This window comes from Thalassophryne amazonica, chromosome 23 (genome assembly GCF_902500255.1).
Source record: "Thalassophryne amazonica chromosome 23, fThaAma1.1, whole genome shotgun sequence".
Classification (NCBI taxonomy): Eukaryota; Metazoa; Chordata; class Actinopteri; order Batrachoidiformes; family Batrachoididae; genus Thalassophryne; species Thalassophryne amazonica.
Genome location: NC_047125.1, coordinates 33,757,646 through 33,769,727, shown reverse-complemented (window position 1 = coordinate 33,769,727; position 12,082 = coordinate 33,757,646). Strand labels below are relative to the sequence as shown.

General features: G+C 44.4%; 2 protein-coding genes across 2 annotated transcripts in view; one reads left to right on the top strand and one right to left on the bottom strand.

Annotated features, from left to right (window-relative positions):
- Nucleotides 1-12,082, top strand: part of poln (polymerase (DNA directed) nu) — a 53,848-nt gene that overhangs the window by 40,346 nt on the left and 1,420 nt on the right. The window contains exons 18-21 of the mRNA XM_034164130.1: nucleotides 4,066-4,197; nucleotides 8,146-8,256; nucleotides 8,423-8,501; nucleotides 11,923-11,990. Coding sequence (XP_034020021.1) covers nucleotides 4,066-4,197; nucleotides 8,146-8,256; nucleotides 8,423-8,501; nucleotides 11,923-11,990 — 390 coding nt within the window. The remainder of the gene's footprint in view (nucleotides 1-4,065; nucleotides 4,198-8,145; nucleotides 8,257-8,422; nucleotides 8,502-11,922; nucleotides 11,991-12,082) is intronic.
- Nucleotides 8,723-11,979, bottom strand: LOC117504631 (tripartite motif-containing protein 16-like). The gene has a single exon (XM_034164128.1). It carries the CDS (start codon nucleotides 11,188-11,190, stop codon nucleotides 9,538-9,540), a length of 1,653 nt encoding a protein of 550 aa, XP_034020019.1. The 5' UTR covers nucleotides 11,191-11,979; the 3' UTR covers nucleotides 8,723-9,537.

The window sequence follows — 12,082 nt, the reverse complement described above, 5'->3', positions numbered from 1 at the left end:
ACGAAACAATAATCAATTTGAATGAAAGCACTTGATTATTCATTGTGTGACTACAAAGATAACTCATGATAATAAAACAGAGAGAGGGTGAAGACAAACTGCACTCGCTCAGTGATTTATCCTGGGTGACAGCTGTGTTGCTGTTGTCTTGTCCTGAATTCTGCAGAACAAAAAGTTGACAGATGTAAGTGTAGGGGGGCTGATAAAAATAGAGAGAAAAAAGTGAGGGAAGATAAATGTGGCCCATGGAGAAACCTGCCTGGGTCACTTGTGACCCATTTCTGGCCCATATATACATTCTGCATGGCCACAGAAATTCAAGAGGGGCGTTATTGTTGGCTTTGGATGTCGGCGTGCAGAGTTATGTTTGTACATCGAGTGAGGTATCGCGTAGTAATAATGTTTGTGTGCAGTGCAGCGCAGTGCACGAGCTTCAAAGTCATTCTGCTCAGTGAGAATTTACTGTTCAGTTGGAAGATCACGAACAGATAAGGTTTTCTCAAAGATCACGGAATTAAAGTGACGTGAAGGTCATTGTAAAGTATTCCATTGTTACACTTGTAATTATTCCAGTGGTCAGTGGACAGGACGTCGCTCCGTCGCAGGGCCTACACGTCCAGACAGACAAACACGCTCGTGTCTACAGTCAGTTTAGAGTCACCAGTTCACCGAACCTGAATGTCTTTGAAGTGAGAGGAAGGTGGAGCACCTGGAGAGAACCCCACGCAAACATGGGGAGAACATGCCAACACCACACAGAAAGGACCAGGCAGGAAGAGAACCTTTAACCTTCTCGCTGTGAGGCAGCAGTGCTAACCACTGAGTCACTGTGCCGCCCCAATGAGCCAGTTCCAGTGAATTCAATAAACCACCACCTTTCTAATTAGTGAATTTGGTGTCAAAGCTGGTTATCGATTGGAGGCACGTACTGTCAGGGCGCCGTGAGACGCCTGCAGAGACGATTCACACAGAGGCTCTAAAAATGTGCAGGAAATTGATGGATTGTGGAAGGAGTTGTGAAGGAGAGCGGGAAACTGGGAATAGAAACCCTGCAGATAGATGATGCAGCCGAAGGAGTGAGTGAGAAGAGAGTAATGTACGTGAAATGGTAGGAGAGGAAGCAGCTCCTGAACCACCGTAGGCGCTTCATACAGGGATGCGTTGCCATGGATATGGAATGCTAAAAGAAAGCTTTGGCTCCGAGACAATAATCAGGCGATGGATGGAGGAGGGGCAGAGCACTGACACTGAGTCAGGCGCACACACACACACACACACACACACACACACACACACACACACACACACCAGCATACGTGTGAAAATCAATAAATAATACCCCTGTTCCACAGAGCGTTGTTCCTTCCTGATTGATCCCAAACAGCAAATGAAGGTGCGTTTGGAAGCATCATCTAAAGACATACAGGTTAGGTAAATTGGAAACTTAAAAAAATTGTCCAGGTCTACCTTGTAAAAAAAGATCTCGATCTCAGTGGGACTAACCAGGTTAAACTTAAGTTAAATCACAGGAACTTCTTGATCCATCTTTTGTCAATCTTGAACAAACTTGGTTTACGCAGTAGCTGGAGATGATAGTCTAGTGGTTAAGGTGTTGGGCTTGAGTCCAGAAGATCATTGGTTCAAATTCCTGCCTGACTGGAAAATCACTAAGGGCTCTTGGGCAAGGCCTTTAATCCCCTATTGCTCCCGGTGTGTAGTGAGCACCTTGTATGGCAGCACCCTGACATTGGGGTGAATGTGAGGCATAATTGTAAAGTGCTTTGAGTGTCTGATGCAGATGAAAAAGCGCTATATAAATGCAGTCCATTTACCATTTTACCATTTAGTTACAGCCATCATCGGCACCAGTTTCTAAATCGGGGTGAAATTTTTCGAGCTGTTCAAAAATTTCTTCCCCATTCGTCAAATCGACATCATAATGCGGTCGCTTCCGGGTGTTCGTAGTCTTAACATCTTCATTCAATCTTTAAATGGAGTAGTCCTAGTGAGAGTTCAACTTGATACTTGTTTGATTTTGTTTCATCTGGGTAAAAATTTGAAGCAAGAGCAGTATTTGTTGCCGTTCTGGCTGCAAACGCAGCTGGGCACAGATTTACTTTTGTTTTCGGGTGGGTTGCCAGGTGTGCACTTTATAAGCCAGCCTGATGGGAAGCGTGCTGGAGTAAGCAGTGTCATCCTGTTTTTGCACTTTTTCTAGATTGTGGAGTATCGGAATAGAACAGTGTCCTGTGGAATAGGGGTGTAAGAAGACATTAGAGGGGAGTTGTGACTGACATCTAGTCAGCGCACATCATTAAACTGGCCCAGCATTAACAAATCCTCTGACCATGTTTTTTTACATCTTAATCTGCAGCATCACTTTATTTGAAAATTTAATGTTGCAACGTGAGCTGAAGAGATGAATGACTGAGAACCCATTAAGCAGAAAACAGTTTGACGTGGCCAGAGTGGAGACAAGAAAACACTGAAGCATTGAAGGTTAAAGGTCACTGAAGTGACCTCATTCAACAGGAATGTGGTGCTTCAGTAGAAAACACACACAACTGCTCATCCCAGTAATGCGTTCACAAAGCACATGGTGCTTTATGATGTCTTTTAATTTGAGAGGGAGCAGCAGGTGAGACCACTTGGATGCTCTTACAGGCACCTGGGCCCACCCCTGGCCCACTCCAGTTTTAAAGATTTAAAGTTCTGTGCCCACCTTGAGAGTATGCTGTGTCACTCTGGAAGGATGTAAATGTTTTACTAACCTCTTTTTACAAAGGTAGCTGCACAGCTAATAGCTTCACTTTGCCAATTTGCACCAAACGATGCAAATCGCTGAAGGACTATATTGAATTTAGAGTGTTTTTTGATCAATGTGATGAAGTACTGTGTGCAAGAAATTGATTATAGAAACTACTGCACCCCCTGCCGAGCCTCCTCCTGGCCCCCAGACTGTTTGGCACAACATTACTCATCTCACACAGACACAGAGCGTCTGTAGCACTCATTAGCTCACCTGCTGCATTCCTCAGTTGATTTGGTCCTAATCTTGTATCATCGACTCCTGTGTTGCAGACCGACACCGTGCACACATCTGAACTTGCTCAGTCACAGTGTGGTGTGAGCTTTGTTGTTGTTTAACACACACACACACAGCCTCCCTGGCTTTCCTTTATCTCCTCCTCTTCTGTGGATCTGGCTGTTTGTCTTCTGTCCTTTGGGTCCAGTCTGTCCTCTCCATCTTCCATTTTTTTTTTTATCTCTTCTTCATACCCGTCACACATTTCTCAGTAATTTTACAATAGCAATTAAATAATAATTTAACTATATGATTCCCATGTACAGACTCAACTAATCCACTGTCCCAATTCAGTGAAGGACAAATTCAAATATTGTAAAATAAAAAATACAGGTTCTACAGCCTTAGTTTCAGTTTCAGATTATTTGCAAGAGGTGGATTTCTGTAGATTCTAATGTAGAAATCAGAAACTGAAACATTACCATAGTAACTGCCAAAACCAATAAAATGTAAAAAGTGCTTGGCTCTTTAGATATTTGATGTAAATTACTTGGCCACCAAAAGTTACTATTTCCTTAACTTATGGCAATATAATGAAGAAAGGAAATGGTTTTCCATGTTGGGAATAATTTAACATCCAAATTGAGACTTTGTGCATGTCCAAAAATCTGATTGTTTTGGGATGGGGATGGGGTGGCGGCTTGTGTGTCTGGTGTTACTGACTCACTGCCATCCTACATACGGAGAAAGTCTCTGCTTCCTCTCTGTGTTTTCCACCATCTTCTCTGCTTAAAACACTCTTAGGCTTCTTAAAAGTCCTCCTCCCTCCTTTTACCAGTTTGGCACCTTAGGAACTCTCTTGGTGCGTTGCGGACAACTTTCATCTTACCAAGGGAAAATTCTAAGAATTCAAGGAATTCTAAGATTTTTCTTAGAAAAACTATTTTTAGTCTTGGGCTGCTTCGTGGATACGGGCCCTGGTTTTTTTTAAAACGGTAATGATTTGAATGGTGAAATTAGTCTGTAAATGTTGTCTGTAGGTCGTGAGCGTCTGTCGGGTATCCTGGGTGTGAGCACCGAACAGGCCAGCCGCTTCCAGGACAGCTTCCTTCAGACCTACAGGGAGGTCCAGGCCTTCATCCACAGGACCATCCAGCTGTGCCACAAACAAGGTTTGTGTGTCTTTATAAACACACACACACCATGCTCCATTTAAGTGCTGAGTCTGACAGAAATCTCTCATCAATTCTGTCATTTATCTTGAAGACATATATTTGAGATTTTTTATTTATAACTGAAATGTGTTTATTTTCCTGTAGTTTATTTTAACTGATACATTTTCTGTCTGCGCACACGTCGACCCTGGTTCAGGACGATGCCTCAACCTCTGAATCAGTGTGGTGTGATGGACTCACGTGAGAAATCTCATTTGTTTTCAGAGACAGAGTGACAACCCAACCAACATAGTCACTATGGCGATACACCATCAGTGGCTGCACAGGGATTTATCTCAACCCACACACAGTTTTTTTTCATCTCTCACACTCTTCTTTGCAGATCTTTAAATGATATTCTGCGCTAGCTCATTCTCCAAATCCCAGGGACGTTCTTACGTTAGACTGTCCAGATGCTGTGCATTGATTCAGGATAACTTTTTGGGCTTCTTGTCTTTTCTGCACTAACTTGGTGGTTGGTTTGTGTCTGATGTGGAGCTGAGGTGAACACTGCAGACTCAGCTGCTGTCAGGTTTGTTGGGACTATATGGCAAAGGTCACGGTGACGCTCAGGTAGATTAGAATTTCATGTGATCTTATGCACATTTCAAAAGCACCCTTGAGATGAAAGCTGGAGCTTCACTTCAAAAAGCCAAAAAGCGCCCAAAGGGAGGAGAAGAGATAAGAACCGATAAATCTTTAAATAACTACAGTACACGGGGAACTACTGAGATTGTTTCCAAATGAGGCTTCTGAAGGTCACAGCTGACTCTGGGAAACCTAAATGTGCAAAAACACGTGCTGGGCTGGGCGATATGGCCTAAAAATATCCCCCCACCCCCCCAAAAAATGTGCTGCAGCCTGTTGACTCCTGTTGACTCGCGAATATGAAAAATAATCGCGATTGGCGAATATTGTAATAATCGTGACAGCTCTAATTAGCGGTAGCCATGTTGTTGTGTGGAGGAAACGGGAGGGGGTGGGGGGCCACTACAGGAGCTCCTGGGGGCAAGAAAAAACTCAGATTTATTTTTCAAATTGTCTGCGACAAAAAACTTGATTTAATCGTTAAAATCGATATATCGCCCAGGCATGCACGAGCATGCCCACCCTTCTGGATGATGCAGTGCTCACCTGTTCCTGCAAGAACAGGTAATTCAGCGTCAAAAACATAGTGCCGTTAATGTAACAGTTGGCTTGGAAATTAGCCTTTAAACAAAAAGTCAGTTATCAGCAGGCCTCAAAATAGACAAGTTACAAAAGTTACTGTAACCTACATGGACTCTCATCAGTTGTTGTTGTGTTCTGTATTGTAAACCTTTTTGTTAGAATGGCCTAAGGAGTGGACCACCCCTCTGAGTCTGGTCTGCTTCAGATTTCTTCCTCAATATAATCAGAGGGAGTTTTTCCTGACCTTTGTCACCTGTGTTCTTGCTCTGGGGGTTGGTAAGGTTAGACCTTACTTGTGTGAAGCACCTTGAGGCAGCTTTGTTGTGATTTGGTGCTATATGAATGAAATAAATCAAATTAAATTAACCGTCTGCATGTCATTTAGAGAGAACATTGCACCTGGTCCGATGACCTGAATGCCACTTTTTTGGGCTTTGGGTCAGTTTGGGCCACATATTTCAGTAGTGGTGGGGCATTTACGGTGCAGCCACAACCTGTGACGGTCCAGACCGTGACCTTGAGTTTCCAGCTGTCTCACCTGCATGTGATAAGCGCTCTGACAGTCACATCTTCAATGACTGGTTTCTCTGAAACTCATTAGAAAGTCCAAACATTAAGAAAAATCCAGCGGCAAAAGAGCCACCATTACAAACATGTCATTATTGAACTTTTATCTCACAGTTGGAGAGTGCATGAGATTTTTAGTGATTTTGATGCTTTGTTGTCGTGCACATTGCACACACAACCTTCATCGAGATGGTTGGAAGATTGTTGCACAAAGGAGTTTAACTGACCAGAAACATGAGCTGAACTTGGAAGGGGGGGGGGGAGGGGGGTACAGTGTTATCGTGCGTGCAGAACAACTAAACATACCTGCTCATGGTGTGAAGGCCGTTTGTTTTCGTGAGCCTGTCAGCAGGTGGCGGAACAAAAGGCTGCATTCCTGACAAAAACATCCACGTGTTGTGGTTGATCTCAGTCAGTGTGTGTGATGTGTGTTTGTCAGTAAATGTAGTGTGCTCATTTCCCATCTGCTCAGGCTGATCGAGTCAGGTTCATAAGTATTTGGACAGTGCCTCTGTGCACATCTCAATGGAGCTGAAATGAAGCAATAAACATGTTCTATTTACCCGTTTTGCCCCACTGGCAACAATTGTTGCCGAAGTGTATCACTGTCATATTTGACTCACAATAAAAAATCTCAAAGGTACTAATGCAACTTTTTCCACTTATAAAAAAAAAAAAAGAAGAAAAATCTGGGCATAAACGGGTTAATGTCCAAGGAGTTTAACATATTATCACATGAACCATTTAAAATTTGGTTGTTTTTATTATCAGTTCCTCTGTTTTCAGGATTGTTTTTTATGCATATCATCACTTTTACAGATGGTTTTGTTTTCATAAAACTCCAAAATCATGAAAATGGTGTCGCTGTCTATAGACTTATGTCCCTGGCTGTGTGCACGCCGGTGTTCTGCAGAGCAGGTCAGTTGGGTTTTATGGACTGAGTGGAACAGAGGATGCCAGACAGTTTTAGGTGGAAAACCCGCTTCATTGTCAAAATCATGGTGGTGCAGCATTTGTGTCACATGACTGCGTAAGATGTGTACTGTGTGTGTGTGTCTACATATTTGTGTGGCTGTTTTGCAGTCTGGGTGCATACCACTGCCTCAGTGCTTTTGTATGTGATGACAATGATCTCAGAACTTTTTATGGACGTATTTTCTGTAGTTGTAAATGTATTTTATCCCGATTTGCAGTACAGTTTCTTGCAACAACTGAGGTGGATTCTAGTAACCGGTACTAAAGACACAGGTGTCCAATTAAAGGAGCAGCTCATTCTTTTATATCCTTAGTAAAAGAGTGAGCTTGCTTATTTAGGGTCTGCTCCTTTCTCTGCCCCTGACCAAGGCAGCTTCTCTACATCTGGAGTTGGTCCCCAGGTGCCGGACTGTGGCTGCCCACTGCCCCTAGTGGTTAGATTGTGCGTAACTGTAAGTTTGATTGTATGGATACATGTGCAATGTCAATAAAGGCTCTATTGTATTGTATTCTAATCATATTGATGCATTAAAACACAACCCAGTGCATTCTGAAAGGATGCATGATGGGACACTGATGACCTCATCTGATTATGGTGAGAGACAAAAGTCTTCACAGTTTTCTTGGCCATCAGACCAGTTGAGCCGTTTCTTCTTCAACACCCGGCTACAGGAGATGATACGACAAGTTGTCTGGAAGAAAAAATGTACTTGGTGTTGTCACTGTAGTACCAAACATCAACAATATCTCATAGGAACTCTGGACAGTGTCTGGAGAATCAGGCTCGGACTGTATCTGGAGTTTCCTCTTTCACACTTGGTTGTCTGCCTGGGTGGTTGCAATCCAGGACCAGAGATGCTCCGGGCGCCTCCTCACCCACTGGAAATGTTTGGTATAGTTTGAGAGGAGTGGTGCCTTTGAACAGCGTGCAGGAAGCAGGACAAGATGCAGAAAGTGCTCTTGAGAAATCTCTCCCTGCTCCTTGAATTTGAGTATTCCAACATTGATCCTGACTGACAGACGTTCCAATCATCTCTCCAGCTGAAGACTTCTTGTAGGTGACCTTTCTTCTTCACTTGAAGCAGGGTTCTCTAAAGCCCAGTTAGACCGTTGGTCTTTGGAGTTTGGATCCTGACTCTCAGTGACAGTGATATTTTGTATTAAGTAACAGACTGTGGTTTTGCTTTTGTCTAGGCTACGTGTGGTCTATCATGGGTCGACGGCGTACGCTTGCTAATATCAACTCCCCAGACTGGGGCGTCCGCATGCAAGCTGAAAGGCAAGCTGTCAACTTTGTGGTCCAAGGTAGGATGATGCACACCTTGTGCACATGTACATATTTAAATGTTGTTTTTTATTTATTTACCTCAGTTGGTTTTTAAATTCATTATTTGTTCCTTATTTCATTGGATTAAAGACCGTTGATCGCTTTGCTGTCCTCCTGCTACACGTTGTTGGTTGTGCTGAACAGGTTCGGCTGCTGATCTCTGTAAGATGGCCATGATCAACATCTTCCAGCAGATCTCCTCCTCCACTTCGCTGTCTGCCAGGTAGCTCCGTTAGGGAAGGCTCGATGTGAAAGTTAGAAAATCCTCCCAATGCGTCGTTCAACTGCTCACCGCGAGTGGTGCGCACTCGACACAGGACAGCACTTATGAGTGGTGCTATTAATAACTTTTTAATCATACCATGATTCAATTATGTCTCAAGAGACAAATAAGGCACGTAAGAAAATAAAGGCACAGACTCAGGACGGCGCCATCAGTGAGACTTTTACAGCACTTCCAGAAAATATCAACAGGAGAGCATTTAATTCACCAAAACACACAGCTGACACACATTCATTCGTTAATTCATTCTTTTTCTGCCGCTGATCTGGAATGCAGTGGCAGTAGACCAAGCAGCTCATCCCACACTTCCCTATCCTCAGCCAAGTCCTCTAACTCTTCCCGGAGGGTACAATATATCAAAAAAGCTTTCACCTGCACAGCGAAATACCAAATCTTGAGTTCTTTCCTGAACATCAATTTAACATAAACATGTCATTTAAATATTAGTAAATCAGATTTTACCTTCTGCCCATGATTGTAAGAAGCAACGCATACATGATTTGAGATCTTTTTTTTTTTTTTTCTTCTCCCTGCACACAAAACCTTATGGGTTTATCTTGGAATCGCCCAGTCTGTCCGTCCCTCCGTTCGTGGACCTTTAGAGCTCAAATCCTCCTAAACTGCTTAGTGGGTTTTAGTTAAACTTGACGCAGTGATAGAACCCCACACAAAGGTGTGCATGAAGGAAAATACCCTGTTTCCTGGATTGTAAGTTGTAGAGTTTTTTGTTTTTCTTGTATTCCAAAGTGACTTGTATGTTAAAAAATACGGGTGTGACAGTCCACAAAAATCACGTTTAGGTACATTTTTAGTACAGTGAACCTGGTATGTTCTTCAGGCTAATGTGTGGCTAAATAGTCTTATTAGACTGTTTTAAAAAACAAAACACCACCACCAGTGCCAATCGTCTGTGTCCTAGCCTCGCCCACACTGTCTGAGTGACAGGTGGTTTCAGTGGAAAATCTGTAGCGTCTGTCTACATGAGCTGCCGGATCTCAGCGGTCCGCGTCAGATAATGAAGATAAGGTCCAGAGCGGTAAAGCCAAAGCCCAACGTGGAGCGGCTCGGTGAAGGTGGTCTGGACTCGGTGCAGGAGAGTCACAGTGTCAGAGACGCTGTAGGAGGACAGAATCCCTGCACTGTGGTCCAGATACACCCCCACGGTGGAGGACTTTGGGCCTGAGACTGGAGTTACAGTCCTGTTGTGTCTGAATTCGTAACGATCGCTGTAGCATTCTAATGACCAGGACTTGTCATTGTACCCAAATCCACTCTTAGTCCCGCTTCTCTCGATAGTCTTGGAGGCGACCGCTATGGAAATCCCCCTCGTGACAAACTCCACCTCCCAGTAACAGCGTCCGGTCAGGCCCTGTGAACTCAGAACCTGACGATAGGCGGTGAATCTGTCTGGGTGAGTAGGATAACTCTGCATCTCAAACACACACGATACTCTTCTGTTGCCTTCAGACAGCTTCAGACGTCTGTGCGCCGTGTTCAGATCCAGTGTGATCTGTTGTGTGTATTTTAAGAGTCCGTCTCTGGTCTCTGGCTCTGTTTGTCTCAGTGACATCATCCACTCATCACTCAGAATCTCCTGTAGGCTGTCGCTGATCTCTGACACAGCCATTGTGAAGTTCTTATAGTCCTCCACAGGGCAGATCTTGATGCTGGGCAACTCTGTAGCTTCATGGAGACTTGACAGCGAAGAGTAGTTTTGAAGAAAGTAGTTGTGGTCCTCTGTCCGTGAAAGCTGATCCAGATCAGCTTCCTTCCTCCTCAGATCTGTGATCACCTCCTCCAGCGTCTCCTGAAGCTCTTCCACTCGACTCTCTTCAGCTTGTTGCTGGGATCTGATCTGCTGCGTCACATTGGAGCGTCTCTTCTTCATCAGACGGATCAGCTGAGTGAAGATCCTCTCACTGTCCTGCACTGCTTTGTCAGCAGAGCGGCGGATCTTCTCCACCTCCTGCTGAAGCAGCTTCAGGTCTTTGTTGCTGACCTGGATTTGGTGCTGGACTTGTAGGCTTGTCTCAACTCTTCTCTGCCACTCAGACCTTTCTTCTGTCACCGGCACTACATCGTGGCCTTTGTGTTCATCCAGAGAACACAGGTAACAGATGCACTGCTGGTCAGTGCGGCAGAACATCTTCATCACCTCTTGATGATGAGAGCAGATGTTCTCCTGGAGATTCTTGGAAGGCTGGACCAGCTTGTGATTTTTAAATGTTGAGGATTCATAGTGAGGCTGGAGGTGTTTCTCACAGTAGGAGGCCAAACACATCAGACAGGACTTGAGGGCTCTCAGTTTTCTACCACTGCAGAAGTCACAGGCCACATCTTCAGGCCCGGCATAGCAGTGGTCAGCGGGAGCAGCTTGGAGTCCGGTCTTCTGCAGCTTCTCCACTAAATCGGCTAACATTGTGTTTTTCTTCAGGGCGGGCTTTGGTGTGAAGGTCTGTCTGCACTGAGGACAGCTGGGATCCCTCTGATTGTCTTCATCCCAGAAACCTTGAATACATTTCCTGCAGTAGCTGTGTCCACAGGGAATGGTCACCGCATCCCTCATGGAATCCAGACAGATCGGACAGCTGATGGTTTCCAGGAACAGATGAGCTCCTTGCTGAGCCATTTCAACGTACCGGTCTCACTTTGAGAAAGCCGTCTGAGCTCTGAAGTCTGAAGAGCGGTGATCTGTTGTTGAGTGGGGTGTGTCAGATCTTTATCTGGTGTCAGTTTCACCCGTCTTCAGCCAGGAGGAAAAATGCAGACAGACTGGAGCTCACTGTGATGGACAGTTTATTAGTTTACTCCGTAAGACATCCATCAGACATAATGTCTCACTCTAAAACACTGTGGAGCTTTTCAAAGCTCCAGTTGATGGAAATCTCTCAATGTCTGCAAATTCAGGATGTGTTTTTGAGGTGGTGTTTTGTTTATTCCAAAAATTGAAATGGAAGGATTTGATAAGTCAGCCTCTCCGAGGAGGAATCCCTCCAACACTGTGCCCTCTGCGAAACGAGAGGCCTCGAGTTTGACTGTTCACATTCACACAGATGGACCAAAATTGAGACTGCTGCATGTGGCATCTAAAGCCAACTGTGCTGAAACACAGGTGTTGGCGCTGTTTCACCAGAACAACAAACGGCAGAGAAATCAATGGGAAATATGTTATCTAAAAATATGATTTTGAGCTTCTTTCTCTGCACAGAACCAGTTGATCCATTACTTTTTACCCCTGAACCAGACAGTGGTCGGGCTGAGGCCCATTCCGTGTGTGTGTGTGTGTGTGTGTGTGTGTGTGTGTGTGTGTGTGTGTGTGTGTGTGTGTGTGTGTGTGTGTGTGTGTGTTTTCTGGCTGCAGGCTGATAGCTCAGCTCCATGACGAGCTTGTCTATGAAGTGGAGGATTCCCAGGTGGAACAGTTCGCAGGTGACTCAAGTATTTCACACATTTAAATGAACGCTTCCTTTCACGGACCTTGTGAAAATGTTTGTTAAAGTGTTGTGTCTCTTGACTGTGCT